Genomic DNA, 27,053 nt, shown 5'->3' on the forward strand with positions numbered 1-27,053 from the left:
CCAAGAAAAACAAACCCCAGTCGATTTGCAATGTCTTTTCTCAGTCCCGTGGACCACAGGGCACTGACTTTTCGCACACTTCCCCGGAGCCGCGGCCACTCCAAAGACGAACTACATGTTCCAGAATGCTTTATTAGGCAGCTATCGCGAGAGACGTGAGAAGGGTTTCCCCGGCCCCGCCCCGCGCGCCTGCTTCCGCCTCCCTGTGGCGGCGGCTTGTTGTTGTGGAGGCCAAAATGGCGGCTCAAGCGGCGGCGGCGGCCCAGGCGGCGGCGGCCCAGGCAGCGCAGGCGGAGGCGGCCGAGTCGTGGTACCTGGCGCTTCTGGGCTTCGCCGAGCACTTCCGAACTTCCAGCCCTCCCAAGATCCGCTTGTGTGTGCACTGCCTGCAGGCCGTGTTCCCCTTCAAGCCCCCGCAGCGCATCGAGGCCCGCACGCACTTGCAGCTCGGTTCCGTGCTCTACCACCACACCAAGAACAGCGAGCAGGCGCGCAGCCACCTGGAGAAGGCGGTGAGCGCGGACCCGGCCGCGAGGGAGGAGGCGCGGGCTCTTTTCGGGGCCTGGCCTGACACACTGCGACCCCAGCGGGCAGGGGCCGCCTGGCCTCTCTTCGGGGACCTGGGGCGCGACTTCGGCATGGGCAGCAGGACCCCGAAACCGCCAGCCTCTCAGGGACCCCAAGGGCCTCTCTCTGTACCTTACTTAATGTCTTTGGTGACAGGCAGGGTACCAGGACCCCGCTCAGGGTACTCGAGAGTTGTCTCTTGTCAGGAGCAACAAGGTCCCCAGATTCTTCAGGATTTCAGGAGCATATCATCTGTTGGCGCCTTAGGGAAGGCCACCAGATCGGCCAGTGGGATCTGCAGCTTCCAGCTCCTCAGGGCTCAGCCCCTGGAGCTTCAGCCTCAACGCTCCCTCCTGACGTGACTCAGAATAGGAGAGGGTCAGAGTGACAGTACAAGCATCCCTTGAGAATCTGAAGTTTGGGCTCTCAGGAAATCTAAGAAGGGCTTCTCTCCCTGGACCTGGAATTCTGTTAAGTGTCTGGAGGGTATTGTGCCCCAATCACTGATGCAGGGTGTCACAGGCGACGGGCTGAGGCTCAGAGAGAAGAGGTTAAAATCCTCTAAGGCAGGACTGACGGGGGCCTAGGTTCCAGGACCACTTGGTTCGGTGGGGTGGAATGGGGGATGATCTCCAAGCCCCTGCTCTCTCTGTATCCCTGGTGACTTCTCCTCCTCCAGTCATTCATTCCTCTCTCCCCTTCAGAAGAGAGACCCCATCTCCCCCAACTTGACTTGTGGGATCTTGGTGCTTCAAAGGATGTGGGAAAGTGGCTGTCATTGTGACCCTTCTGCCCTTGGTGTTGTTTCTTGTCACAGCAACATTGTGCTCCCATCAGACCAGGCCCCCATTTGCCATTTATCCAGCTTTATTTGACTTAACTGATTCCTTAAAAAGAATCAACTTAAGTTTTTGAAATGTATTGATCTGAGGTAAATCCCAGCCCACCTGTGGCCAGTAGTGAGTTGCCTTTGGGAGGATATCAAATGTTTGTTTTGCAGAATGTAGAGTTGGAAGGGGTCTTTAGTCCTTGCTTGATCACCTTCCTTGTTTTAGGAGTGAGGCAGTAGGGGTCCCGAGAGATAAAGTGATTTGCCTAAAGCTACACATCAAGTTATTAACAAAAGTGGCTCAAACCTGGGCTCAGGATCTCCAGCTTCAATGCCTAGACAATAAGTCATTATTGTTTTTATGAATTTTTTTATCCCTTTTATTCATTCAGCAGATACTTATTCAGCTCATACCAGGTGCTAAGCTCTATTCTAGGTGCTGTAGATCAGTGATGACTAAAATAGTCCCTGTTAATGTGAGCGTGAGCTTATGTTTTCATGTGAAAGAGACAAATACTAAATATGTAGTAAAAGGGAAAGCCATGATAGAAGAACCATGGAAAATATGGTCCAGGGTGAAAAGATGGTGCTTTTTTTTGGCAAAGGTAGTGAAATCTATTTGTAAGAGTGACACTTGAGGAGGCCTGAATGGGATGGAGAAAGCGAACCTGGAAAATGACTCAAGGTGTCAGGTCGATCCCAAGGAATGCCCGAGCTGTGACCAGCTGGTGTAGTCTCTCCTAGGCAGTGATGAGGGAGAGATCAGATGAAGCTCCAGACTCTCCTGGGTGTGGGCATGCTGGAGGCTGACTGCTCTGGCCCGGTAGCCCTGTGCCTTCAGTAAAGAGTGGTTCTGAATCTCTCCCTTCTCTGGATTCACAACATATCCTTCCCTCCCCTCCCTCATCTTGAGGGTTATTCAGTCTTTTTCTAGCAGTGGTTCCTATTTGCTGTGTATATTGTCCCATTTTGCCCACCCGGTGCTGTGGAGTTCGGAAGCAGCCATGCCTCAGATTGCTTCTTTGTAGCCGCTGGGCTTTTGGACCCATAATTTAATCTCTTATGCTTGTGAAATGTCTTCCCTTGATTTTACAGAACCTTGAATCTTGCGGGGTTTCCCACAGAGCCACAAGGTCCCCTCTGCACTCACACTAATGTTATACTTGGAAATCGCTTCCTTTCTGTCAGTTGCATCCACAGCTAGGAATTTGTCCAGATTTCAGTTAAAGTGCTGTTCTCAGTGCTGTTTTTCTTCTGCAATTGTATGTAATCTTCCATTGTGTTGCAACACAAATATGTTTCTTGAATCTTCATTCTTTATTAGTCTTTTGATTTTCCCCCAATCAGGCTGCTTTCAACTTTTATTGGTTCCTTTCCCACACTCGCTCAACAAAAAAATTGTTAATATGTTCTACTTTTAGAAGTGTTTTGTTCCTAGTCCTGAAGAGCAAATGGCCAAAAAGGTTCCAATTTCTTTTTAGGGAGCCAAACTAAAGTATCAAAAAGCAGGTTTTTTTCTTTTAAATAAACTCTACCTCCGGGGCGCCTTGGTGGCTCAGTGGGTTAAAGACTCTGCCTCCGCCTCGGGTCAGGATTCCGGGGTCCTGGGATCGAGTCCCACATCGGGCTCTCTGCTCAGCAGGGAGCCTGCTTCCTCCTCTGTCTCTCTCTCTCTGCCTGCCTCTCTGCCTACTTGTGATCTCTGTCAAATAAATAAATAAAATCTTTAAAATAAATAAATAAATAAATAAAATAAACTCTACCTCCAACATGGGACGCTAATCTCACGATGTGAAATCAATAGTTGCATGTTCTGCTTTTTTTTTTTTTTTTTTTTTTTAAAGATTTTATTTATTTATTTGACAGAGAGAGATCACAGGTAGGAAGAGAGGCAGGCAGAGAGAGAGAGGAGGAAGCAGGCTCCCTGGCCGAGCAGAGAGCCCGATGTGGGACTCGATCCCAGGACCCTGAGATCATGACCTGAGCCGAAGGCAGCAGCTTAACCCACTGAGCCACCCAGGAGCCCCAGTAACCACTTTTTTACATATAAGGCTTGATTATTTACCCTCTGTTTGCCTTCTGTCAGTGTCTAACTGCCTCAGCCACATTTGTAAACATTGTAGAAGGAATATATTAAAGTATATAATATATTTGGGGTGTGCCTGGATGGCTCAGTTGGTTAAGCTTCTGCTTTCCGCTCAGGTCATTATCCTGGATTCCCAGGATCAAGCCCCATATCAGGGTCCCTGCTTAATGGGGAGTCTGCTTCTCCCTCTCCCTCTGCACCTCCCCGCCCTTGTGCCCCTCTCTCGCTCACTCTCTCTCTCTCAAATAAATAAAATCTTAAAAAAAAAAAAAAGAATAATCTTTATACTTACCAATCAGTTTCATCAGTTCTACCAACTTTGAAAGAATTATCTGTTAAGTGTTTCTATCAGAGTTATGAAGGATATTTCTCCGTTGGCTCAGCAGCTTTCTCTGAGGTCAAAGCTGTTGGTCTCTCTGGTTCCTGCCTCTGTAGGCCTTTGGATCGCCTGCTGGCTTCTTCATTCCCCGGGTCTGCTCAGCAACTCAGTAGCTATTGTGGCGCATGGCTGGACGCTCCACCTGAGAGTCTCTCCTTTTAGATTATGGTTTTGGCAATGGTGTGTGTGTATCATCAGAATTCTTGGCTGCTCTGGGACTCCTGGAGTAAATAGTTCATGGTTGTAAGAGATGTCGCTTTACTCAGAAATCTCTTGGCTAGAGAATTTGTGAAGCTGTCTCCTGTAGCTTCTTTCATATCGTGTTCCTTTTCATTTTGTTTTCACCTTGGTTTTTCTCTTGCTGCATACCTGTGTCTGTGTGCATTTTCAGTCTTCTCTTGCCTTATTTTCACACTGTGGTTCCAGCAGACAGTTCCGTTGTAGTCATTTGCACGTCCTCCGTGGAATCAAGAGAACCTGAGTGTCTGTACTAAGATGTGTATCTATACCCTGTTAACTAAACTTTTGATCACATTCCTCTTGATCCCTTGGCCTAGAAAATGCATCATCATCTTAGATGCATCATCATCTTAGACTTTGCGAATTTGAAAGCCACAGAGGAGGAAGCGCTACTTTGCTGCAGTGAATTGTTCTCAATTTTCTATAATCCAGGTTGTCTTCCTTTATACACTTGTTTTTTTGACGGCGTTATCCTTGTTGGTGCCACGTTTGCTTTCTCTTTGGGTTTGGAATGGAGCTGCTTATCAGTGGTGGTTTTGCTCCCTGACTTAGAAAGCAGCTCCCAACTGTGCCATCCAGATGCTTTTTAATTCCTCTTCCAGATTTAACCTGAGAATCTCTGGTTTACTTTCTCAGCAAGTGATTAAATGCTTCCCTTTCTCCTCTGAAAGCCCGAAAGGGCCGAGTTCTGGGCCTTTCATCGACAGGTGTGGCTGGAGCAGATCTTTAATTGCTCAGCATCATGTCCTGCCAAATTCCATGCCCCATCGCTGGGAGCAAAACCTTGTGCAGAAGCTGCATCTGCAGAACTTGGCATTAAGCATTTTCAGGGAAGAGTGATCCGTGCTTCCTCCTGTTTTCATTTCTATTTTCTTCACTAACTCTCTGAGCCTCCCCTGACTTCAGGATGTGAAATCTGTCTAGGAACCATCCCTTCACGGTTCCACCAACTCACCCCTCTGCCTCCCCTCCAACCCCTGATTTCTTCCTGTTCCTGCTTGGAAATCATGGAAGTATTATTGTCACCTTCTACATGCCAGGCTCCGCGTGTGGCCTTCTGAGGGACACTATCTCATTGCATCCCCAAACCCATGAGGTAGGGACCACTTCCAACTTGCTGCTGACAGGGGCTTTTTCATAGTCAAGGTCACACAGCAGAAGGAGGCAGGCTGGCTTCGTAAGTGCTGTGCTTGCATCCGAAAGGAGTTGTGGTTAATAACTATTTCTGCACATTTTGGTGGTTTTAAAAACCTGATTTTAAAAACAATTATTTTGATTTTGAGGCACAAGAAGCCTTGATGGTCTTCCGGGCATGAGAGATGGGCTCATTCAAGCCCACCACCCCTCAGGGCTTGTGCTGGCACTGTGGTGACCCTTACTTCCCCTGAGAACCCCAAGGTAACCCCAGGAACTTCTCGAGGGTTAGTTTGTATCCTTGCCCCGCAGCTGCAGGCTGCCCAGTAGTGGTGAGCTTTCGCTTTGGCTTCTTTCCCATCAGGAAGAAGGAGACATTAAAGCTATTTTTTAGCATTGCGCAGTAAAACCGTACAGATCAGGTGGCAACTTTGAATAAAGTAGTCACCTTAGGTAAAGTGTTCTATGTATCTAATTGTGAGATATATTTTCTGATGTGTCCATATTTCCCGTTTGTGTATTTATGTTGCAGGTGTTACAAAGATACAGAAGTGAAGTCTTTTGTCTGTCTGACTGACAGTCCTGGGAAAGTGACTGACTTGCCCTGACACAGGACCAGTCTTGCAGCTCTCCCGGCCCAACCCTATCTCCAGTCACACAGTTTCCTCCACTGGTTTCCCTTCTTCCAGCTGGTGGTCTTTGGGAGCTTCTCTCCCTGAACTGAACTTCACTGTGGGGATGGGTGGTTTCAGTAGAAAAGCACACACTGGGGTGCCTGGGTGGCTCAGTGAGTTAAAGCCTCTGCCTCCGGCCCAGGGTCCTGGGATCGAGCCCCGAGTCGGGCTCTCTGCTCAGCGGGGAGCCTTCTCTGCCTACCTCTCTGCCTACTTGTGATCTCTCTCTCTGTCAAATAAGTAAAATCTTAAAGGAAAAAAAGAAAAGAAAAGAAAGCACACCCTGACTTCTCTATTTACGGGCTCCATTGACATCACCCATGTAGCTGAACCTGGTCCTGCCTCCCCCCACCCCCCCGCCCCGGGGACCCTGAACCCCTCCTGTCCCTGACACAGTGGGGCTTTGGGAGAGGACATTTAGACAGGCTGCAGAGTGCCTTTTGCCTGGGCCCTGCATGTGTGCACGTTTGTGTGTGTCTGTCAGGAGCCCCATGGTGTGGAGGTTTTGAGCTCTGTTTCTCTCTCCCTCTCCCACAGCGTCCCCTCCTGGCCCACCTATGTTTTGCAGGCAGCTGATCTCTGGCAGCTCTAAGGCTCTCGCTGCCTCTATGACTTTCTGAGCCACCATTCACCCTTGGCCCAGAGGCATCTCTAGCCCTAAGACCAGCAGCCCCACGGCCCCTCTTCCTCCCTTCACATTCTCTTTGCTACCTCTAGGTACTTTTAAAACCCAGATCTGATAGGGTGCTTCTGTTTTATGCTTCTAAGAAAGGCCCTGGAAGTGATATTGGGGCATTCTCACCCATCGGTAGTGCTCCCACATGCATGGCACAGAGATCCATCAGGCCTTCCAACCAAACCTTCCTGGACCTCTGACTTTTTCTTGGGCTTTCCTCTGCCCCGAGTACCTCCTACTCCCTCTTTGCCTAGGGACAACTGCCCCCCTCTCTTTCTACACCCTCGCCTTTCAAGGCCCAACCCCAAGTATCATACCCCCCACACACACTGTTCTCCCACAGAGCATGGTGAGTCAGGGTCTTCTGTTCAGCTCCAGATCTTCCTGCCAGCAATTGGCAAGGCTCTGTGAATGTCTGTAGGCTGAGTGGATGGGCCAGAACAGTGTCTGGCGTATGCTTGGGTTTTAGGTGGTCTGACAGAGCATGCTTGGTGTACCTCATGTGGTGGACTGGCCCATAACGTCCTGACCATCACCTCCTGTTGAAACGTGGAGCTGCAGGGCACAGCAGTCCCCAAGTGGGAGCATGTTATTTGAACCCGGTGCTGATGTGTATGCCGGCAGAGGGTAGGACAGGGTCTTAGAGCCATCCCTGCCACCATCTGGCCATATTTACCCACAGCAGTCCTTCTCAGAGCACTCCCACCTCCACTCTGAGGCTAGCTTTGCTCAATTCCAAACATCTTTTAAATGTCATTTCTCCAGGAAGGACTGACACCTCCCGATCCACTCTCCAGTTGCAATTGATTCCTGTGTCATGATTTGCTGACTGTCCATGTACTGCAGTGAGTGGTACACGGGGGCTCTCAGCACTTGTCCTCCTGAAGCATCTCTGCTGTGATAGGAGGGGGCTCTGAATCTGACTTGGGGGGCTAGCAGGACAGAAAACTCCTGTCTGTAAGGAATCCCACAGGTACTCATTCTGTCTCCCCCAGGTGCACTCTGGTGATGGGATTGCAGGGAAAGTAAGCCCACCCTTTCTGGCCAAGCAGTCCATCTTCCCACTTAACTGAACACCTGCAGCTTTTGGTGATAGGACATCCTGTGTAAACCCTGAAGTGGGCCAGTAAGAGGGCATCCAGTATTTGGCTGAGAATTAATCCTTTTTTCTTTTTCTTTTCAGTGGTTGATATCGCAGCAAGTATCCTTTTCTTATTGGTACCATATCTGTTAAAGAAAGCTCCATTGCGGGAGCCGGAGGTCGGAAGCAAAGATTTTGATGTAAATTTGAATCCCCCCGTGAAGCACCCCAAAGTTTTAGGCTTTGCCTCAGCTGAAGAATGCCTTCTTGGATGTGGCTCCCCTTACAGACCAGCATCCTGTCCCTGGGTACCAGCCATGCTCCTGCCTGTGCCCTGTCATCTAGCTCTGCACCCAGCTGGCACCAGACATAGAAGTTGCTAGAAGAGTAGGTGGGAACTTGACATATCAGAGCAGGCAGGGGTGCTCCTGTCCCACCAGCCTCTACCGTTTAAGATCTCCAAGTTGTGGCCCTTTTGAACTGATCTCTTTGCCATGTCTCTGCTTCCTTAACTGGGTGTTATTAGATCCAACAGTTTGAAGATGTTAAATTTGAAGCAGCAAGTCTCTTGTCTGAGTTATACTGTCAAGAGGTAAGAGCACATGAAGGTTTCTGAAAGCAAAGTGACTCTCCCTGTGGCAAAGGCACAACGGCAGATTAGGGCTCTCAGAAGTGGACTCCCTTCTGGCTTTTACTACTTCCCCTTTTTTACCTCCCATGCCCTGGAATAGAGCATCCATGGGTCATCACTTGCTATGAAGGCCAGCAAAATCTTTCCATCAAAGACTGTTGAAAAATAGCTGTGTTCCTAGGTTCTGGGCGATTCATTTCTAAACAAATCCATAAGCCGCCTTAACCTGGTTCCTAATCTCAAGCATAGCTGAAAATCACCTTTCCTTTCTTTAAGCAGCCACACATGAGGCTCCCTGGGAAGCAGGGAGTGCCTGCTTCATATCCCTGGCCCCTCTCTCTGGTTGCAGAACAGGAAAGATGGCAATTTGTTGTCTAATTTGACTGTTCAAGACTTAGGGCTAAAGCTACTTTCAGTTTAGTTGAATGTGAAGTTATTTTAAGAGTAATGCAAAAACTTCTCAGCCACTGAGTCCAATAAAATCTTCTCTTTTATTAATAAAGTAAATTGGCAACCCACAAATCCTTTGGTGAGCGTGAACAGGAGTGGCCTTCTGGTGCTGCAGCTGTTCCATAAGGAATCCAGCTTGCTCTCTGGCTTGTTTTTTCCTTCCCAAACTTGACTGCTTCCTTTCAGAATTCCGTAGACGCAGCAAAGCCACTGCTGCGGAAAGCGATCCAGATCTCACAGCAGACTCCATACTGGCACTGCCGCCTGCTCTTCCAGCTCGCTGTGAGTACCTCGGGCCTAGCCAAGAAGGATGGGTGCTCAGCAGGAGCCCTGACCTTGGGGCAGGCCCTCCCAAGTACAAATAACAAACTCCAGGACACACTGGCCCTCCTTAGGCTGCTGCACTGAATGGGTGGGGGCACAGAGATGTTTCTTTTACCTGATAACCAGCCTCTGTCCTCTGCAAGACACCCACCACCCCAGGCAGCACCCAGGGTGATGGTGGGAGTGTCCATCCCCATGGGGGCTGACACAGGGCCTTGTCTTCATGTTCTCCTCCCTTCTGGTGCTTCCTTTGGCCTGTGTTCTTGTAAATTTGGGGAGCATTTCTTGCCAGTGACCCACTGTGTTTTATTATAAGAGTTGACCTAAGAGGGCGCCTGGGTGGCTCAGTGGGTTAAGCCGCTGCCTTCGGCTCAGGTCATGATCTCAGGGTCCTGGGATCGAGTCCCGCATCGGGCTCTCTGCTCGGCGGGGAGCCTGCTTCCTCCTCTCTCTCTCTCTGCCTGCCTCTCTGCTTGCTTGTGATTTCTCTCTGTCAAATAAATAAATAAAAATCTTTAAAAAAAAAAAAAAAAAAAAAGAGAGTTGACCTAAGAGTCCAGGGGACTGCCTATTGGATCATGAGTGTCCATGTAGGTCCCCTGCCCAACCTCCCTTCAGCTCTGCAGACATAGTGCTTTGACACACTCCAGGGGTAGTGGCCTTTCTAGGCTGGGCCTTCCTGGCCACAGTGGAGAGGCCTGCCAGCTGGGGGTCAGGATGGGGACAGGTATGCTCTACTGTGAGGGACACCTCTTTTGTTCTGGGCTCTGCCCACACCTCCCCCCTCATTGGCTGGCCTCCAGTCTCTTCTGTCTCAGATCCAGCCTGCCTACCAAGCTGCTCTTGCCCACACTCCATGACAACCCTGTCACCTGCCTGTGCAGCCAGACTGTGAGTCACCTGCCTTGGTCCCTGCAGGGGCCGACACCCCTGACCAAGACCCGGCACCTGCACTTACTTCTGAACCTGTTGAGCCTTTCCTGTTCACAGTGTCTTTAGACACTTATCCCGGAGGGAGTCCCTCCTCACTTGGGGACCCTCTGGGTGCCTCCCCTGTGACTAGCCCCCAAAGGCAGTGACACACTCACAAAGTATTGGGGGTCTGTGCCCATAAGAGTTAACTCCTGCCTCTCTGAGCCATCATCATCTATACCGTAGACTAGACGAGGTAGAGTTCTCCGCCCAAAGTAATTAACGTGATGAGATGATTTGGTTGATTTAGCTCAAAACTGACACTGAAACAATTTGGTAGGTGTGTGGGGGGGTTCAGTTTTAAGTCACCGGCAGAGCACTAAGGTCAGGTATTAGGTACTGTAAAGCAAGTGTCATTACTCTCTCCTTTCTAGCAACTGCACACACTTGAGAAGGACCTGGTGTCAGCCTGCGACCTCCTGGGCGTGGGGGCTGAGTACGCCCGGGTGGTGGGATCCGAGTACACACGGTAGGCACCCTCTCTCCACACCCCTCTCCCTCTTACTTGGAGACGGCCTGGCTGTCTGGTCCCGAGCAGCAAAGAGCATTGGCACTCTGGCTAGAAACGGGGATCGCTTTTGCACAGAGTAAAAACCACGAGGATAAAAGCAGCACCTGATGTCCCTTGCCCTGTTGGTTTGTGGAGTTGGAGGGGAGAGTGGATTGGAAGGGAGGGCAGCCTGCATTCTCGGAGCTTGCATGGATCTAGTGTCTCGTAAGATAAAAAGTGCTCATATGATGTGCTGGGCTGGTTCCTTAGAGGCACAGACGCAGGAGTGGTGCCCCCGGAGGGCAAACATGGTGTGCTTGGCAGTGCCTGCGGGCAGCCCCGGTGTCCCCGCTCAGGGGACACTGAGGAGCTTTAGATGTACAATAGGAGATCGAGGAAATGGACTTTTGTATAGAAGAGGGGACATGAGTTCATGTTACCTACAGAACTGCTTAGACCGAGGTCTGGAGACTGGTGCACTGTGGTCAGGAGTCAGAGGGCACTGGTGCTTCACTGTGTACCCTCTGTAAAGGCCTCCAGTCTACGTCTTTTTTTTTCCCCCCCCTTAAAGAGCTCTGCAGTAGGCAGGCACCAGGCTCCAGTGCTCTTATTCTGTTGTATACTTTAGGGTTCTGGAACATTTGGTTTCACAGGGGCTGATCTGAGCCCATGGAGCTGTTGGGAAAAAACTGTCCCCGACTCCGTTCTCTGAACTTGAGACTTGAAAGTGCCCACTGGAGTCACTCAGTTTCCTCCAGGCTGTCCTGGACTCTTGGCCACCCTGCCCTGAGACAGTGGCTGTCACACACTCTGGTCCCACATTCCTGGCCTTTCCTGCCTGCTTTGTGCTGTAGCTGTCACTGGGTTCCTGGCACCACTCAGGCCCCACAGGGCATGGGGGCAGCTGAACACTATACATGTTCGCTCGAGAGTGCCTCCTGCCAGGTCTCTGTGCCACTGAGGACAGGCGGCCTGGGTGGGCTCCAGCAGAGCATAGCAGCTGCAGATCATTTGGCCCAGAACCTCTGACCACGGACGTAGGGTACTAACATGTGACACTGTGGGAACCTTGATAAAAAGTTCCCAGCCTTACATTTCGATGGCCATGAGGTAACAACGGAGAATGACATGGTGGCCTAGAGCATAGACATCTGTTATGTGTGACTGTGACCTCCCCACCTCACCCAGTCTCCTCACCCAGAACATGGGGAGAATGGCACCTGCTGGATGGGAGTGTGTCGTAGCACACAGGCACTCTATAAAGACTGGCAGAACAGAAACTTTGCTTTTGAACAAACTGGGGGCCAGTGGGCTCTGCTCAGCCACTCCGGAAAGCAGCAGCGCCAGCCTCCCACCAGCGCTGGCCCAGTACTATCCGCTGACAAGGAGCCCCTTTACTCTGTCCACCAGGCTGGGTTCGTGGCACGCTTGCCATTCTGTACTCCGCTCCTCCACACTTTCTCAGCCCCTGTTTATGCCTTCTGGGCTTTTGAACCTTATGAACACCTAGCCAGGCAAAAAAGAGATCAGACAGGGTGAAGTAGAACAGCCTATGAAACAGACCTCACTGGAGACCACCAGGGACTGCTGCACATTGGGTCCCTGTGAACATTGGGGTAGCACGGTCTTCCTGGGAGGTGCCAGGACCTCACAGACTGACTCACCCTCTCTTTTCTAGGGCTCTATTCCTGCTCAGCAAAGGAATGGTAAGTCAAGACTGGGTGAAGGGGGGCTGGTGTGGAGGACTTGAGGCCGGGCCCCACTCATATGCTGCAGTGTAGCCTCTTAGGGTCCCTGACCCTCATACACAGCAGGCTGTAGCAAGGGTGAGGCTCTGGTGCCCCTGCCGGGTTCAGAATGAAACTCTGATTCCAGGGATTTGTGCTAAGGAAGAAGCAGCCCCGGGTTAGTTTTGTGCTCTCTCTGTACGGTGCTGGTGGTCCCCTGGAGAGGGGCAGATCTGGGCACCAAGAGGTGCTCCCAGCACCCATGCATCCCTCCCCAGCTGCTGCTGATGGAGCGCAAGCTACAGGAAGTGCATCCGCTGCTGACCCTCTGTGGACAGATAGTTGAGAACTGGCAAGGGAACCCCATCCAGAAGGAGTCTCTGCGTGTCTTCTTCCTGGTCCTCCAGGTGACCCACTACTTGGATGCCGGGCAGGTACGTAGGGCCTCCAACCCAAGGACTGTTGGGGAATGGGCAGGCTGTGAGTGGGCTTTAGGCCAAGACGTCACTTCTGCTGTTGCCTCCTATCACTGGCCACGTGATATGTCTATCATTAGGGGCTCAGCCTTACCTACACACCTTGTCATGGTCTGGTACGGGTGCTTTGTCCCCATGGGCAGAGGGCACTGGAGAATGGGGGTCTCCTTGTCCTAGCATCATGGAGGGGGTAGTGGTGGCACAGATGTGTGCTCAGAGCATGGATGGCTGAAGGCATCTCAGGGCAGTTTGTGGAATCCATGAGAATACAGTGAGCATTGTGGCATGGTGCCTGGCCCAGAGCAGGTGCTCTGGCCATGTCTGATCACCATCCCCCAGCTGGTGACAGCTTTATGAAGTTTGAGAAGGGACTGACAGGATCAGCTGTATCTAGATGTAGACCGTAATCCCTGTGGGGCTGAGCAGCAGGTGCTTCTGTGTGTGCGAGAGCACTGCAGCCTTTTGGGGGTGCCGCTGCATCCAACCTCCCCTGCCCCGGCCTAGTGATCAGCCACAGGCAGGACCTCTCTGGTGTGCGGGGAGGCCACGGGTACAGCCTAGTGGGTGTCTGATTGGTAAGGGGCCTCCTCTGTTCCCCTATCTGCACCCAGCTGTGCCTGTTGGGCTAAGCACCACACTCGACACACAGGAGTATAGAGCAAACTCTCGTGCTGAGCTGATGGCTGCAGAGGTAGCCTAGGGGGGCCTTGGGACAGGGCTTCCCAGTATAGAGAGGCAAGTCTGTACAAACCATGGCACCTACGGGACTCCCAGGGAGTTGCTTCATACCCTCAGGATAACCAGCAGCCCCAGCCCTACTTTCCTCTCCTGGGGTCACTACAGCAAAGAAGGAACATGGCTCTAGCAGGGTCTTTGAACAGGCTTCTCTCAGGCCTTGGGATTTGACCCAAAAGTGGGTGGTGGCGAAGTTTTGGTCCCCCAAATGACCTCCCTGGCCCAACCCTGTGCCCCAAGAGCCGGCTGACCCATCAGGGGGTGGGTCTCCTGTAGGCAGTGAGCATAGCAGGAGCTCCTGGGAGGAAGGGCCTGAGAGGTGACTGGACAGGCAGGATGTGGCTAGCTGACCCCATGGGGGCCTCGTATCCTAAGGGGCCTGGCCCCGGTGGGAGTCGGCAGCCCATCAGCTTCTTGGCACCTCTCTCCCACTGCAGGTGAAGAGTGTGAAGCCGTGCTTGAAGCAGCTGCAGCAGTGCATCCAGACCATCTCCACACTGCATGATGATGAGATCCTGCCCAGCAACCCCGCTGACCTCTTCCACTGGCTGCCCAAGGAGCACATGTGTGTGCTCGTTTACCTGGTGAGTCTCCAGGGGACGGGGGCCATGGCTGCAGCGGGGAGAGGAGGATCACAGTGACCACCACTGTCTGGTCTTGTCGCCAGGTGACCGTGATGCACTCCATGCAGGCTGGCTACCTGGAGAAAGCACAGAAGTACACAGACAAAGCGCTCATGCAGCTGGAGAAGCTCAAAAGTAAGTCTCCGCGGACTGGACTCTACTTGGCGGGGCATGTAGTCACAGCGCCCCCTGGTGAGTGGCCTGAGTACCACCTCTTGTGCTGGCCTGAAAAACCCGGAATGACAGCAGCCTTGAGCAGTCACCATGAATCCCCCACCCCGTGGGTCTTGTTAACCCAGTTGGAAGATGGGAGTGGTCTCGGGTTGGAGCAGACCAGGCCAAGCCTTAGGCTTGATCCTCAATCCCAGGCCAGAAATGCTCTTGTGCCATGTCTGTCCTATCCCCTCACTGCTCAAGATGACTATGAGGGTTTGTGGGTCCCAAGCTGGGCCTGTTGGGACAGCAGTGCTCAGTTGAAACAGACGGTGGCTGCTTTTGCAGTCTGTTCTCAGTGCTGTGACATGGATCATGCCGGGTGAGGCTGGGACTGGAACTCAGATGTCCCGGACTAGCAACAGGTCCTCTGGAGGTTATGGGTTCTTCCTGGAAGCTCAGCTAATCCATCCTGTGGGACCAGGGACCTTTGATTAGTAGGAACGCAGAGCCGTCCATGTCCCTGGCTGGCTCGGCACCCCTGATAATCCTGTGCCCTCATCAGTGCTGCTGGGGGTGGAGCCTTCAGAACTAGAGAACCGAAGCCCACGGGGATGGTGGTTCTCTCCCTCCAGATGAGCTGGGAAAGGGCTGTGGGTGCCTTCTGGCTCCAGTATGAGGACAGCCTCTCAGGGAAGCCAAGAGCTGGGTTCCCTCACTGCTGCCTGGGGCCTGTTGCTCATTTTCACTCTCCTGGGCTCCTGCAGCATTTCTAGAACCCACTGCATGCAGAGCGTTATGGAGCATGTCCCTGGGTCACAGTAGAGTGAGGATGGAAGGCGGATCTTTCCAGGGATTTCTTCCTCTTAGAACGCTCTGGTCACTAAAACCTGGCTCCGGGCCTGTCTTCCCACCTGGATAGGGAGATGAACCCCTCACTCTAGGGTGCAGTGGGCACCGACAGAGGTGACAGAGCTGGTGCTGAACTCGTGCCTTGCAGAGCAAATGGGCTTAGGCCTGGGCAGCCAGGGGCCCAGTGTGGCAGGAGGTGGGAGGACACAGAGTCCTGAGGAGGCTCTGTGTCCGTCTCCTTGGGTCTCCTCTAGCTGCGCATTGAGTGCTCACCCCCGCCTCTCGTCCCCAGTGCTTGACTGCAGCCCCATCCTGTCCTCCTTCCAAGTCATCCTGCTCGAGCACATCATCATGTGCAGGCTTGTCACGGGACATAAGGCCACCGCGCTGCAGGAGGTAATGCTGCCAGAGGCCACATGCGTGGGTGGGAGAGCTGTTGGAGCTGGCCGGGTCTCAGAAGTCGTCCGTGGGAAAGTGTAAATTTGCCCAGTGTGTGGCAGCAGAACATCTGAATCTTGTCATTTCACTGTACTTTGTTAGGTCATGGCCCCGATGGATGTGACAAATCAGTGCTCCTTCCCTAAAAGTTTGCATGCCCCAAGAACACAGGGTCTGAGGATTTGGGGTTCCCTGGCAGGGATCCTAGCATTCCTCCTGCCCCAATCCATACTCTCTGATGTTTATGTTCTTGAGAGAGTGGGGGAGGGGGGCCTGAGTAGGGGTAAGGTGCTGTACGGCTGAGACCCGTGTTAGAAAAGGAGGGTAAAGTGGGAGTAATGGACAAGGGTTGTTGTTCTTAAGGAGGTCAGGGCTGCACTTGGCCCTTGTGACAGATGCATCTGCTGGGACTTTGTGGCACACCTGTCAGCTTTAGGGGTCTCCCAAAGGCCAGTGGGACACCAGGTGCCACCATAGAGACCACGTGACGGTGATCTTGCTCTTTCCTGGCAGATTTCCCAGGTCTGCCAGCTGTGCCAGCAGTCCCCCCGGCTCTTCTCCAACCACGCGGCACAGCTGCACACACTGCTGGTAAGTGCCCGGGCCTGCCCACCCCCGGCCCCCTTCCAGCGAGAAATCCCATGACAGCTGCCCCAGGCGGGACCCAGAATGGTTCCAGTGGGCCGTATTCTGATAAGCATCTGAGGTTGGAGTGGAGTTGGGTCCCGGGAGGAGGGAATCATTAAGCATGCCATCTTTATGCGCCTTTGCGGGAGTAAAACGCAGAGGTAGCCAGCTCAGCAGTCACTTGTCGAGTCGTGCAGCCCTGGGCAGTCTGCGTGGCCTCAAGCCCTCTGTGCCTCCTCCTTCCAGGGCCTGTACTGCGTCTCCGTCAACTGCATGGACAATGCAGAAGCCCAGTTTACCACAGCCCTGCGGGTAAGGTGCCGGCCCTCACTGCAAGGGGCGGGCGGTGCCTCTCAGTGAGGAACCGGGCACGGTCTGTGAGGAGTACAACCTCTGCACAAAACCGTGCTTGGTGGGTGACTCTGCAGCATTCAGCCTGACGCCGGCCGTGGCAGTGACGTGCCGTTTATCCAGGCCTTTCTGCGGCAAGGCCAGCACTGGCAGCACAGTATGACGAGGGATAGCTTTGGGCAAGGAGGCCTTTGGCCAGCCTGGGGTGGGGTGAACCTGGAGGGCCTCCATCAGGGAGAGCCCGGTGCCTACTGGTGCCACGACCTGTTCAGCTGCTTGCACTCCCAGTTCCCAGCCTTCCTGATAACCTGCGGGTTGGTGTTGGCTCCTGTTACAGCTGAAGATGCAGTCCCTCGGCAGGGCTCTGGGGCTCCCTGGAGTCACCCCTGCAGCCGTACTGGGTCTGCTCTCACACTGCGGCAGGCTGATTGCCCCGGGGGGTCATAAAGGAGCTCTGCTGGGGCGACGTCCTCACCTCAGACAGGATTGCAACAGGCCCCGGGAGGAAGCTGGTGCGTCCCCCTAGACAGGGCCACCCCAGGCATGGGAGTTGATAGCCCGGGGCCAGGTCTCGGTTCTGCCTGACTTGTTCCAGGACCAGATAAGCACATCCCCACCTTGGCCTTGGTGTCCCCACAGGAAAAGGAGGCTGGCAACACCTCCCCCCACCAGGGTCCTGAGGGGGGCGCAAGCAGAGGGGGGCGGTGGGGGCAGTTTGCACTCTGTCAGATGAGGAGTTCTGCTCTGTCCCCTTGTGCTACTCTCCAGATCTTTTTGCTCCTGGGGTTGGGTTCAGAGGCATTACTGCTCCTCTGAGACGTTCCATGTGGCTCTGGATGCTGCCAGCCCCGCCGTTGGTCTTGACAACATGGAGGAGCCTCTGGCAGCATGCCAGAGTCTGAAGAGTGGGCAGGGGACCCACTCGCATGGCCTTCTGAGCCTCTTTGTCCTTGCCCACTCGTCTGGGCCCTGGGAGGCTCGCACTGCTGGCTGCAGTGGTACCGGGACACCCATACACGGCTGCCCTATTCCCTGCAATTACCCCATGGCCGTGAGCCTCCCCATCTCAACGTGCACCTAGGGGCTGCTGCTGCTGCTGCTGCTTTGATGGTATGCGCCTCAGGGGAGGCGTTCTTCCCACACGGCACTCCTACAGGCCACGTGGGAAGCGGTGCGGCCAGGATACACGCTCAGACCCTGGGCCTAGACACGTGCTCTTCCTGTGGTCCTACAGCAAACTAGAGCATGATACTCGTAGCAGAAGACCTCCTGGGCCCCCTCAGTGCATGCCAGGGTCCGGGGTGGGGGGGCTGCATTTCCTAGGCAGCCCCAGCCTCCTGCACCGCTGTGCTCACTCTGCCCTGCTGGGAACCAGGATCCTGATACTGCTCGGGCTGTTCAAATTGGTCTCTTGCTGGACTGTCCTCATTTCCCGATAACTGAGGACAGTGGTCCACCCACCAGCAGCTATGAGCAGCGTCTGTGGTGCCCAACAGCCTCTGTTACCCTCCTGACAGCGGCCTTCCCAGGGCCAGCCCGGGCCTCTGCTGTGTCAGCCCACCCTGGGGTCGCAGGGGTCACTGCTTGTGGTGTGGAGGGAGGGCGTGTCTGGGTCTCAGTCTTGGGAAACAAGCAGAAAAGAGACTGAAGTGTAGTGTGTTCTCAGGGCAGGATCAGGGGCAGCTGATTTTCCTTTTCTGTTTCCTAAGTTTCTCCTATTGTAGAGGATGGTTTTACAGTAAAGAGAGCTAACAGCTCTATGTTTCTGGGGTCTGGGAGGCAGGTAGGGGGATCTGTCTGAAAGGAAAGAAAAAGCATGATTCCAGATTAGCTTCCCTGGAGGATTGGATGGCTCAGCTGCCACTGAGTGGCCTCAGTGTGATGGGGCTCTGCCTGGCCTGGCCCTCTAATGTCCATGTGTCCCATTCTAGCTCACCAACCACCAGGAGCTGTGGGCCTTCATCGTGACCAATCTGGCGAGTGTGTATATACGGGAAGGAAATAGACACCAAGAGGTAGTAGGTGACATGCTTCATGTTTGGTATCTTTTCAACTCTTACTCGGGGCGGTGGGGTTGGGGTGGTCCTGGGTACCAGCCGATCTCAGCAGCCCCAAAGTTTCACCTTCCAGTAGGGCATGTCCTTGGAGGACAGGTGCTTCACACCAGGTTCCCTGTGCGACCCTCAGCCCTACGAGTCCCTTCAGCCCTGGGCATCCCCTCAGCCCTAGGGTTACCCACTCCCAGCCCTAGCCTCCTGCCTCCAGAGTGTCGAGATTTAGTTGCTGTTCCACCTCCTTTCATTTTATCTTTAGTCTAGAGAAAGGTTAGCCAACCTCCCAGCTTCTGGGTTTGGATGCATTGGGCTCCGGGGAGCAGAAGGCCCAGCCTTGTCTGCTCCAGCAGTTAGCAGTTAGGGCAGTGTCGTCTAGGACTAGGAGTGGGCTCTGTGGGTCACACTTGATGGGTCATGGGAGAGCTTGTCTTCCGTGTGTCTTTGCCTTCCCAGTGTCTGCCTCCTGGAGGTGCTGTGGGGCACTGGAAGCAGCTTCAGCTCACTTTAGCCATGTCCTTTACCCCTCCTTCCTCCTTGGCAGCCAGAGGAGACCTAGAACGTCAGTTCCGTGGCTGCCTATCAGAGCCTCCCAGGATTCCTGCACCTCCAGATAAACCCCCGGCCCATAAGACCCATGTGGGCCAGTCTTCCCACCGCGCTCCCCCGCACTGGGCTCTTCTGACCATACAAAGGCTGAGACTGAGCCACTGCTCTGACCACCCAGCCCCCTCTGATGTGGGGCAGGCTAACGCTGTGAGGACCCCAACCTTAACTCCTCACACTGGAGGCCATGATTGCCATCAGGTGGTGGCGGGGGGCGCTTAGGAAGTAAACAGCTCCATGCAGTCTCTGTAGTGCCCAAACCTCGAAGGTCCTGACCCCACTCCCCACTCAGGTTACTCAGGCATGGGATTCGGGGTGAGGGCGTGGTGCTCTCGGGTTGAGAAGATGCAAGCAGCCCTAGTCAAATTTAGTGGTGAATTTGAGGCTGAATTTTCCTGTGTTTCAAAATGCAAAACGATCCTAACTGACATTTCTGCCACAGCTGTACAGTTTGTTGGAAAGGATCAATCCGGACCATAGCTTCCCTGTCAGGTAGGCGGCCCAAGAGCTGAGTGCCCACCGGACCTGTTGTCTTCATGCTTTCGTTGCTCACGGGGTGGCGCCGGTGCTCATGGGACCCATCCGCCCTGTGTCCCCGATGCCTCTCGCCCCTCTCTTCTTACTCCCCTTTGGAAACCTGCTGCACTCGCAAAAACACCACCAAAGTGTGCCCGTCTCTCTTGTCAGCTCACACTGCCTGCGAGCAGCAGCTTTCTACGTGCGCGGACTCTTCTCCTTCTTCCAGGGACGATACAATGAGGCCAAGTGAGTATGGGGAGAGGACAGGTTGCCCCTGCCTGGCGCCTCTTGGGCTGGCCCTCGGTGTGCTCCCTGACAGCATGTGCTCAGGTCCTTGAGGTGGCTACAGCCTCTGCCTACTGATAAGGCGTCCAATGGGCCTTCAGCATCTGTTATCACATAGGCGATTTCTTCGAGAAACTCTGAAGATGTCCAATGCAGAGGACCTGAACCGGCTCACAGCCTGCTCCCTTGTGCTCCTGGGCCACATCTTCTATGTGCTGGGGAACCACAGAGTGAGTGCCCGGGGCTGGGCCAAGAGGGGACCAGCACAGTGCTTGTGTACTACCACCTAGCAGCAGTTTGTATCCTGTGCCCCTCCGTGACCTTATCTCAGTAACCTCCCCACTGCTCCATGAGTCCTCTCCTGGCAGCTTCCAGACAGAGGTCCAACCCAGGTCTCGAGGAGAAGAGTAGTTTTTCGTGTTCTGTTGGGCATTCTGAGGTCTTGGAAAGACTTTATTCAATTCTGAAAAGGTTGGAGACCCACCTGGAGCTCATCTTTGAGGTGCCCACTGTGGGGCAGTGTGAAGTCATTGCGCTTTTGTGTTTTGAACAGTCCTGCCTGTGTTGAAGCTAGGCCTCGGGAGCTGGTTTGGAGGGTTTACAAATCTCTCGTCTATGTGCGAGTATCTGCCAGTGGCTGCTGCACTGGGAGTTCTTCCCTGTCTGTCACTTTGAATCCTGCATCCAGGCCAGCAGAGCTTGTTGTCCCCAGGTTGAGCAGGGTCGGAACAGTGCTGCCAGTCATCATGGGGTCAGGAATGGGTGTTGAGGTCCCCCCGCCCCCTCTCGGCACATCCTAAGGATAAGGGGGGCAGCATTATAAAGTCACACAGTTGGGGTTGGAGAGTTAGCGTGCCCTGGTGTCCCACAGAACCACATGTCAGGTAGCCTCCCATGAAAGTGGGCTTGTATATAGAAGAGACACCACCCTGCCTCTTCCTCCTATCTGTTCAGCCCTCCTCACCCCCACCAGGGCAGACTGCTTCCTCCTCCCAGGCCCCGCCCTGGGGTCTCTGAATGTGCTTTTCTTTTTTTTTTTTTTTTTTTTTTTAATTTGACAGACAGAGATCACAAGCAGGCAGAGGCAGGCAGAGAGAGAGGAAGGGAAGCGGGCTCCCTGCTGAGCAGAGCCTGATGTGGGGCTCGATCCCAGGACTCTGGGGCTATGACCTGAGCCGAAGGCAGTGGCTTTAACCCACTGAGCCACCCAGGCGCCCCTGAATGTGCATTTCTAACCGGCTTCTGTTCTGGGTCCAGAGCTAACTACCTCTGATGTTCTGGTTAGAGACAAAGGCGCGTAGACTCGTGCAGGGCCAGCAGCGTCCCCATGAGAGCGGAAAGCGGGTGCAGTTCATTTTCTTCTGTGGCGGTTGAAGAGTACATCAGAGGAGGTCATTTGAGATGGGCTCTGGAGTAGGAGTAGGAGCCTTCCAGGCAGCAGCAGGAGGGCACAGCCTGGGCTGGGGGTGGTGGATGGGTGCTGGGCTGTCCCTGCCACTGGCCGCAGCCCCCACGCCCTTCCCTGGCTGCTCTCGGTCAACAGGAGAGTAACAACATGGTGGTGCCTGCCATGCAGCTGGCTAGCAAGATCCCAGACATGTCCGTGCAGCTGTGGTCCTCAGCCCTGCTGAGAGGTGAGTACAACGGCCAGCCCTGCCCAGGCATCAGGGCTGTTGGGAGCCCGAATCTGAAAGAGCTCAGGTAAGCCCTGATGAACTTGTGCCCAGACTGGGCCTCTGCATGCCACACTCCCAGTTCTAGCATATGCTCAGGCACCACGGCAGGCCCCATTTGGGGGCAGTAGACACTAGGCTTATTCATGACATCACCTCCATACAGGAGCGGTCCGCCCTCTCTACAAGGCCATTTCTTGGAGTCTGGGCGAAGATGTGGGCTGTGAGTCCTAGCCCCTGCCCTCAGTTTCCCTCTCCGTGAATAGCTGTGGCAGTCGTCCCTATTGAACGGTACTGGCCAGGACACTCTGGGTGCCCAGGAGGCTCTCAGCAGGTGTCAGTGTCGTTACTGCTGATCCCTTCTTTAGATTGGACTATTAAAATCCAGCGTCTTTTTTTTTTTTTTTTTTAAGATTTTATTTATTTGAGAAAGAAACAGCATGAGCAGGGGGAGAGGGAGAAGCAGACTGACTCCCTGCTAAACAGGTAGCCCTATTCGGGGCTGGATCCCAGGACCCTGGGATCATGACCTGAGTCGAAGGCAGATGCTTAACCAAGAGCCACCCAGGCACCCCTAAAATCCAGAGTCTTGCCAAGGGCTCTGGGGAGGAGGCAGAGGGTGTGCAGTGGGGTTGTGGGCCCATGCAGTGTCTCTGCTTCCGGAGGGGGTATTGGGTACTCTGCTCTGGTGAGTTTCTTTGTGCCTGGGACTTGGCCAGGACCTCCCCAGGAGGGCCAGAGTCCACAGGGCGCAGCGCTGAGGCTCTCACTGCCCAGCCGACCCTTGTGTCACCCACACTGCTCACCCACCTCCAAGAATGTGACTCAGGAGCTCAGGGGGGCATGTGTGAGCGCTGTTGGCAGTGGGCTTTGCTGACCCTGAGACAGGCATGGCTTAGGGCAGGTGGCATGCCAGATATACAAGAACTCTCTGGCAGAGTGGGCTTTGACCTTAGGGCTCTACCCACGTCCAAGGGGAAGACGTGGGGCTGGGCAAGGTGGATCCACCCTATGTATGTGTCCCACCCTTAGACCTGAACAAGGCCTGTGGGAATGCCATGGACGCCCATGAAGCCGCCCAGATGCACCAGAACTTCTCCCAGCAACTGCTCCAGGACCACATTGAAGCCTGCAGTCTCCCTGAACACAACCTCATCACGGTATAGGACCTGGGTTTGGGGAGGTAAAATGGGGGTACTGGGTGACTCCTCAGCGCCTGCTCACTTGCCTTGTGACCTCCAGGGGGCACATTCCCTGAGAAGGGAAGTACACGCTTGGCTGTCATCTCCTTGCGTGTCTCCAGCAATCCCTAGCTCAGCTTAGACTCAGGGGCCCCCTCGGATGGGAGAGGTGGCATCAGTCCCCAAGTGGGTGATACATGGTGCTTCCTGGGGCCGCACTGACTGACTGAGGTGTGGAGGAGAAAGGGCCCTGGCCGGGCATTCAGCCCAAAGAGTGCAGCAGTCCAGAGCAGACACGCAGCCTGGCACAGCTCTGCTCCTTCTTAGGAAAGACCTCACCTGTGTGTTCTCTGCCCTCTGCAGTGGACGGACGGCCCACCCCCCGTGCAGTTCCAAGCTCAGAATGGACCCAATACGAGCCTGGCCAGCCTCCTGTGAGGCTCCTGGAGGGAGCTGCCCAGCTTCTTAGGGCCTCTGTGGGGCCCGGCATATCCCCTACTTCCATCCAGACGGCACTTGAGCTTTCCTTGGAGGTGTGCTGGAGTGGGTGTCCCCAGGCCTCTTTTCTGACTGTCTTCAGAGCTTCCAGGTCCCCAGGCAGTGTGCAGGGCTGATTCCGCCCTCCCAGGAAGGGCTGGCCAGCCACTCCCACCATGTAACAAGACCCCAATGCTGAGGCTTGCAGGTGGGATGTTGGAGCCAACTTTCCAGAGCCATCCTTTAAAGTGGACTTGAATTGCCAGTTCTGCTTCCACGTCTGAGTCACGCCTTCAAGGGAGCGTGTCTGGGCGGGGAGTGGGGTACCAGTTGCCAGGGTGGGTGGTACCACTGGTGCGTTGCCACGTGACTTCCGTCGCCTGGGCCCCTGTGCCTGGCTGGAGTGTTTCCTCTGTTCACAGCAGCTTCCAGAGCCCAGAGGCAAAACGCCAGTTTCTGCCCCAGAATGGGAGGGAAGAAGTGATGGCGCATGTCAGGGACAAAAATGCACATCCTACCATAACACTTTCCCAGCTTGCCTTTCTGCCCAGTGTCCCCCCATCTGACAGCCAGGACCTCTGGTTCGAAATCCTGGGGAATCCAGGAACTCGGCTTCCAAAACATCTGCACCTTGACTGGAGTCCGTGTCCAGCCGTGGAGGTGCACGTTCTTGTAGACACGGGTGTGCACGTGTGTGCGTGTGTGTGTGTGGTGATTTATGGAGCTGGGGCGGGGGGCTGAGACTCCTGTTGGCGCCAGCCGCCTTCCCCCATCAGCATCCATACTGCTGGGCAGGAAGCAGAGGAAAAGGGAGGGGACCCTCCTCAGCCCAACTCAGGGTGCCTGAACGAAGAAGGGGCTTGCTTCCTGGCAACTCTGTGGCCTCCTCAGCAGAAGACATTTGCAGAGCCTGGTCCCTCATGCTGCTCTCAGGAGGAAGGATGAGGAGACCTACCCACCTTGGGTCTTGGGACAGCACTGAAAGCTCTCCCTGAGCTGGACCCCAGGAGGCTCTGCCAGGCCCAGACAACCATGCTTGGTTCTTTGTGCTCCTCTTGGATAACTGAGGGAGTTCCCCGTGGTGATGGGGGCATTGGGGGCAGTGGAGGTTACCACCTCCTCCAGCTTCCAGTGCCTGGGAGCATCCCCCCACAGAGGAGTGGTGAGTGGTCTTGCTAGTCAGGTGGCTTGTTAGTTTGCATCTTGTTATCCTTACACTGTGAGGGCTGCTTTTCAAAGCCTCAGTGTCTGACAGAAGGAACACTGGGATCACTCAGGTCAGCTGCTCAGGCCCTGAGGCCTGAGTGTGCCTTAGCCACAAGCAGGGCTGTCAGCAGACCTCCCTGCGCAGGGCCAGTGCCCTTCCCAGGCCAGCATCAGGCCACTGGGGGCCAGCGACAGGCATGCAAAGTGAGCTGCTGATTGGAGGCATGGGCTGGCTGGGGCTTGTCATAAGAGGACCCACCATCTGTGTGGCATCCTGGGTCACCCAGGAGAGCCTAGCACTGTCCTGTGCTGCTCAGGGCCACCTTCTTGGCTGACCCCGCCCTCCCCGGGCCTGGGAGGCCTACAGAGGAGGGTGTGACATGTGGCCGTGAGCTGCCCTGTCCTGTCTTCCTCCCCCGCTCAAGGGTATCCCCTAGGCCCTCCCCTCCATCCACGGGACAGAGCCCCCCCTCCCCTTGCCATAGGCTGCCCCTACTGGCCTAGACCCCGCACCGCCTGACCTCTCCAGACCCTCATTACTTTGATCACGCTGCGCATCATGTTTGTCTCTGCATATTTATTTAAGCCTTTCTTTGCTTCTAGGGCATTTTTTATGTAGAGCAGTTGAAATAAGAACCTCAAAACTTAACATCTGTCCCGATGTTAAAGTGCTTTTAGTGACCACTCTGTTATCTATGTTCATGTAAAGTTAAGGATAAGTTTTTATGTTTACAGCTAAAAATTCAGTACTCGATATTTAATATTCACTCTAGCTTTATGGAAGCCAAACCGGGTGTACATGCATTTCTGCATGTGCAAGCTTTGAACCTCCCCTTTCCCGTAGCATCTTCTGGTTACATAAAGCTGTCGTAAGTACCTTCCTGCAAGTCCAAATTGAGTGCCTCACAGTTTCTCACTCAGTCATCAGAATTTAAGACAGGCAGCAAGTGAGCCCCAAGGGAGACCTTACACAGTGTCATAACTAAGTGTTTAGGAAGACCAGATTAAAAACTCCAAGCCTTTCAGTGTATAGCAATGCAAGGGAGCAGCAGAAAGATCCCTGTTGGCAGGTAAATTACTGAAAGCTCTTCTGACTCTCGTATGTTCCTCCCACCTCCTCCTGGGGTCCTCAGGGCCTGTAGGTTTGGGAGATTGGGCTGGGAGATCCCAGGTTCGCTGGCACGCATGCGCACACCGCTGCCTCCCCCGTGCTGGGTGTTTGCAGTCATCCATGGGTGAAGCGAGGGTCCTCTCCCTGGGGTAAGCACTCCACACCCCATTATTGGGAACACTGGCAAGGAAATCAGAAAAGGGCTGCCTGGTGCAGTGGGTAAATTTGTTGATTGCATTGTCTCTGTTTTGTTAAGGGTTTTTAATAAGTATGTTTGGCATAATGTCTTTTAATGGGTTTGTAATATCTATGGTTTTAGCAGCCTGTAACTTCAGCTGGTGCTTTTAATCAGGAAAAAAAATTTTGTAAATACAAAACATTGTTTAAAAGACATAACCATAGAACATAGATTCCCATTTGTGGATTTCTTTTCCTATATATTCCAAGTAAAATAATTTGCAGGAGCCATCACTCGCTTTGTCTTTGTCGCGTTGTCCCTTTTGTGCACCACTCCAGAGACAGCTTTTGCCCTCTTCCCAGGGCAGTGGGGGGCCGCTTGGTGAGTGGGCATCAGGGAGTTCTGCAGAGCGACAGATCCCAGGCCCCAGACTGGAGGACCTGGTAGAAACCTGAGTCCTCTCCTTTACTGATGATGTTCCTCCAGAACAGCCTCGCCTGGAGGAGAGTGGACCCCTAGGACCTCAAACATTTGGCCCACAGCTGCCTGTTCCTCCCTGGCCCTCACCCCAGACACGCTTGCTCACCTAGTGTCCTATTTCCTGTGTTCCTAGAAAACACATCAGCCAGCCTCCATGTGTCTAGGGTGGTTTGGGTTTTGTGGGTTGTGTTTTTTTTTTTTCTTTTTAACATGAAAGTCACATAAAATTAACCATTCAATGTGTACAGTTCAGTGGCACTAAATACCTTCACAATGTACAACCAACACGTGTCTAGTTCCAGCACATTTTCATCAGCTCAAAAGGAAACCTTGTCCCCATTAACAGTCAGTTCCACTCACCTTCTCTCCAGCCCCTGGCAGCCTCTAATCTGCTCTCAAGCTCTGATTTGCCTGTTCTGGACATGCCACAAATGGGATCATATGCGTGGCCTTTCAGGTCTAGCTTCTCTCACTCAAATGACTTGAAGGTTCATCGACCTAGCATGAATCAGAATTTCATTCCCGAAAGCTGAATAATATTACACTCTGTAGACGGACCAGCTTGCTTACGGGTTCCTCCACTGGTGGGCATTTGGGTTGCTGCTTCCTTTTAACTGTTGTGAGTAGTGCTGCCATTGTGAATGTACCCCTACACATTTTTGTTCAAACGTGTTTTCAATTCTCTTGGGTTGTGCCTTGTTTTTAACGTGCAGAGATGGTGCCTGGCTGCCACCCACCCTTTGTCAAGGCCCTCGTGTTGCTCTCATCACC

At 53.7% G+C, this 27,053-nt stretch overlaps 1 protein-coding gene across 2 annotated transcripts; it reads left to right on the forward strand.

The window, feature by feature from the left end:
- Positions 1 to 192: 192 nt before the first annotated feature.
- Positions 193 to 26,095, forward strand: MAU2 (MAU2 sister chromatid cohesion factor). Of its 2 annotated transcripts, none has more exons than XM_059160627.1 (19): positions 193 to 512; positions 7,769 to 7,786; positions 8,193 to 8,258; positions 8,934 to 9,029; positions 10,418 to 10,512; positions 12,212 to 12,239; positions 12,539 to 12,694; positions 13,909 to 14,055; positions 14,139 to 14,229; positions 15,392 to 15,495; positions 16,051 to 16,128; positions 16,411 to 16,476; positions 18,447 to 18,530; positions 19,615 to 19,664; positions 19,860 to 19,937; positions 20,095 to 20,206; positions 21,520 to 21,610; positions 22,682 to 22,809; positions 23,194 to 26,095. In XM_059160627.1, exons 1-19 carry the CDS (start codon positions 237 to 239, stop codon positions 23,266 to 23,268), a joined length of 1,839 nt encoding a protein of 612 aa, XP_059016610.1. In that variant the 5' UTR covers positions 193 to 236; the 3' UTR covers positions 23,269 to 26,095. The 2 variants fall into 2 exon arrangements, with proteins under 2 accessions (XP_059016610.1, XP_059016607.1); XM_059160624.1 differs by having other exon boundaries at positions 194 to 512; positions 18,447 to 18,533.
- Positions 26,096 to 27,053: the final 958 nt, after the last annotated feature.

This window comes from Mustela lutreola, chromosome 2, assembly GCF_030435805.1.
Source record: "Mustela lutreola isolate mMusLut2 chromosome 2, mMusLut2.pri, whole genome shotgun sequence".
Lineage (NCBI taxonomy): Eukaryota > Metazoa > Chordata > Mammalia > Carnivora > Mustelidae > Mustela > Mustela lutreola.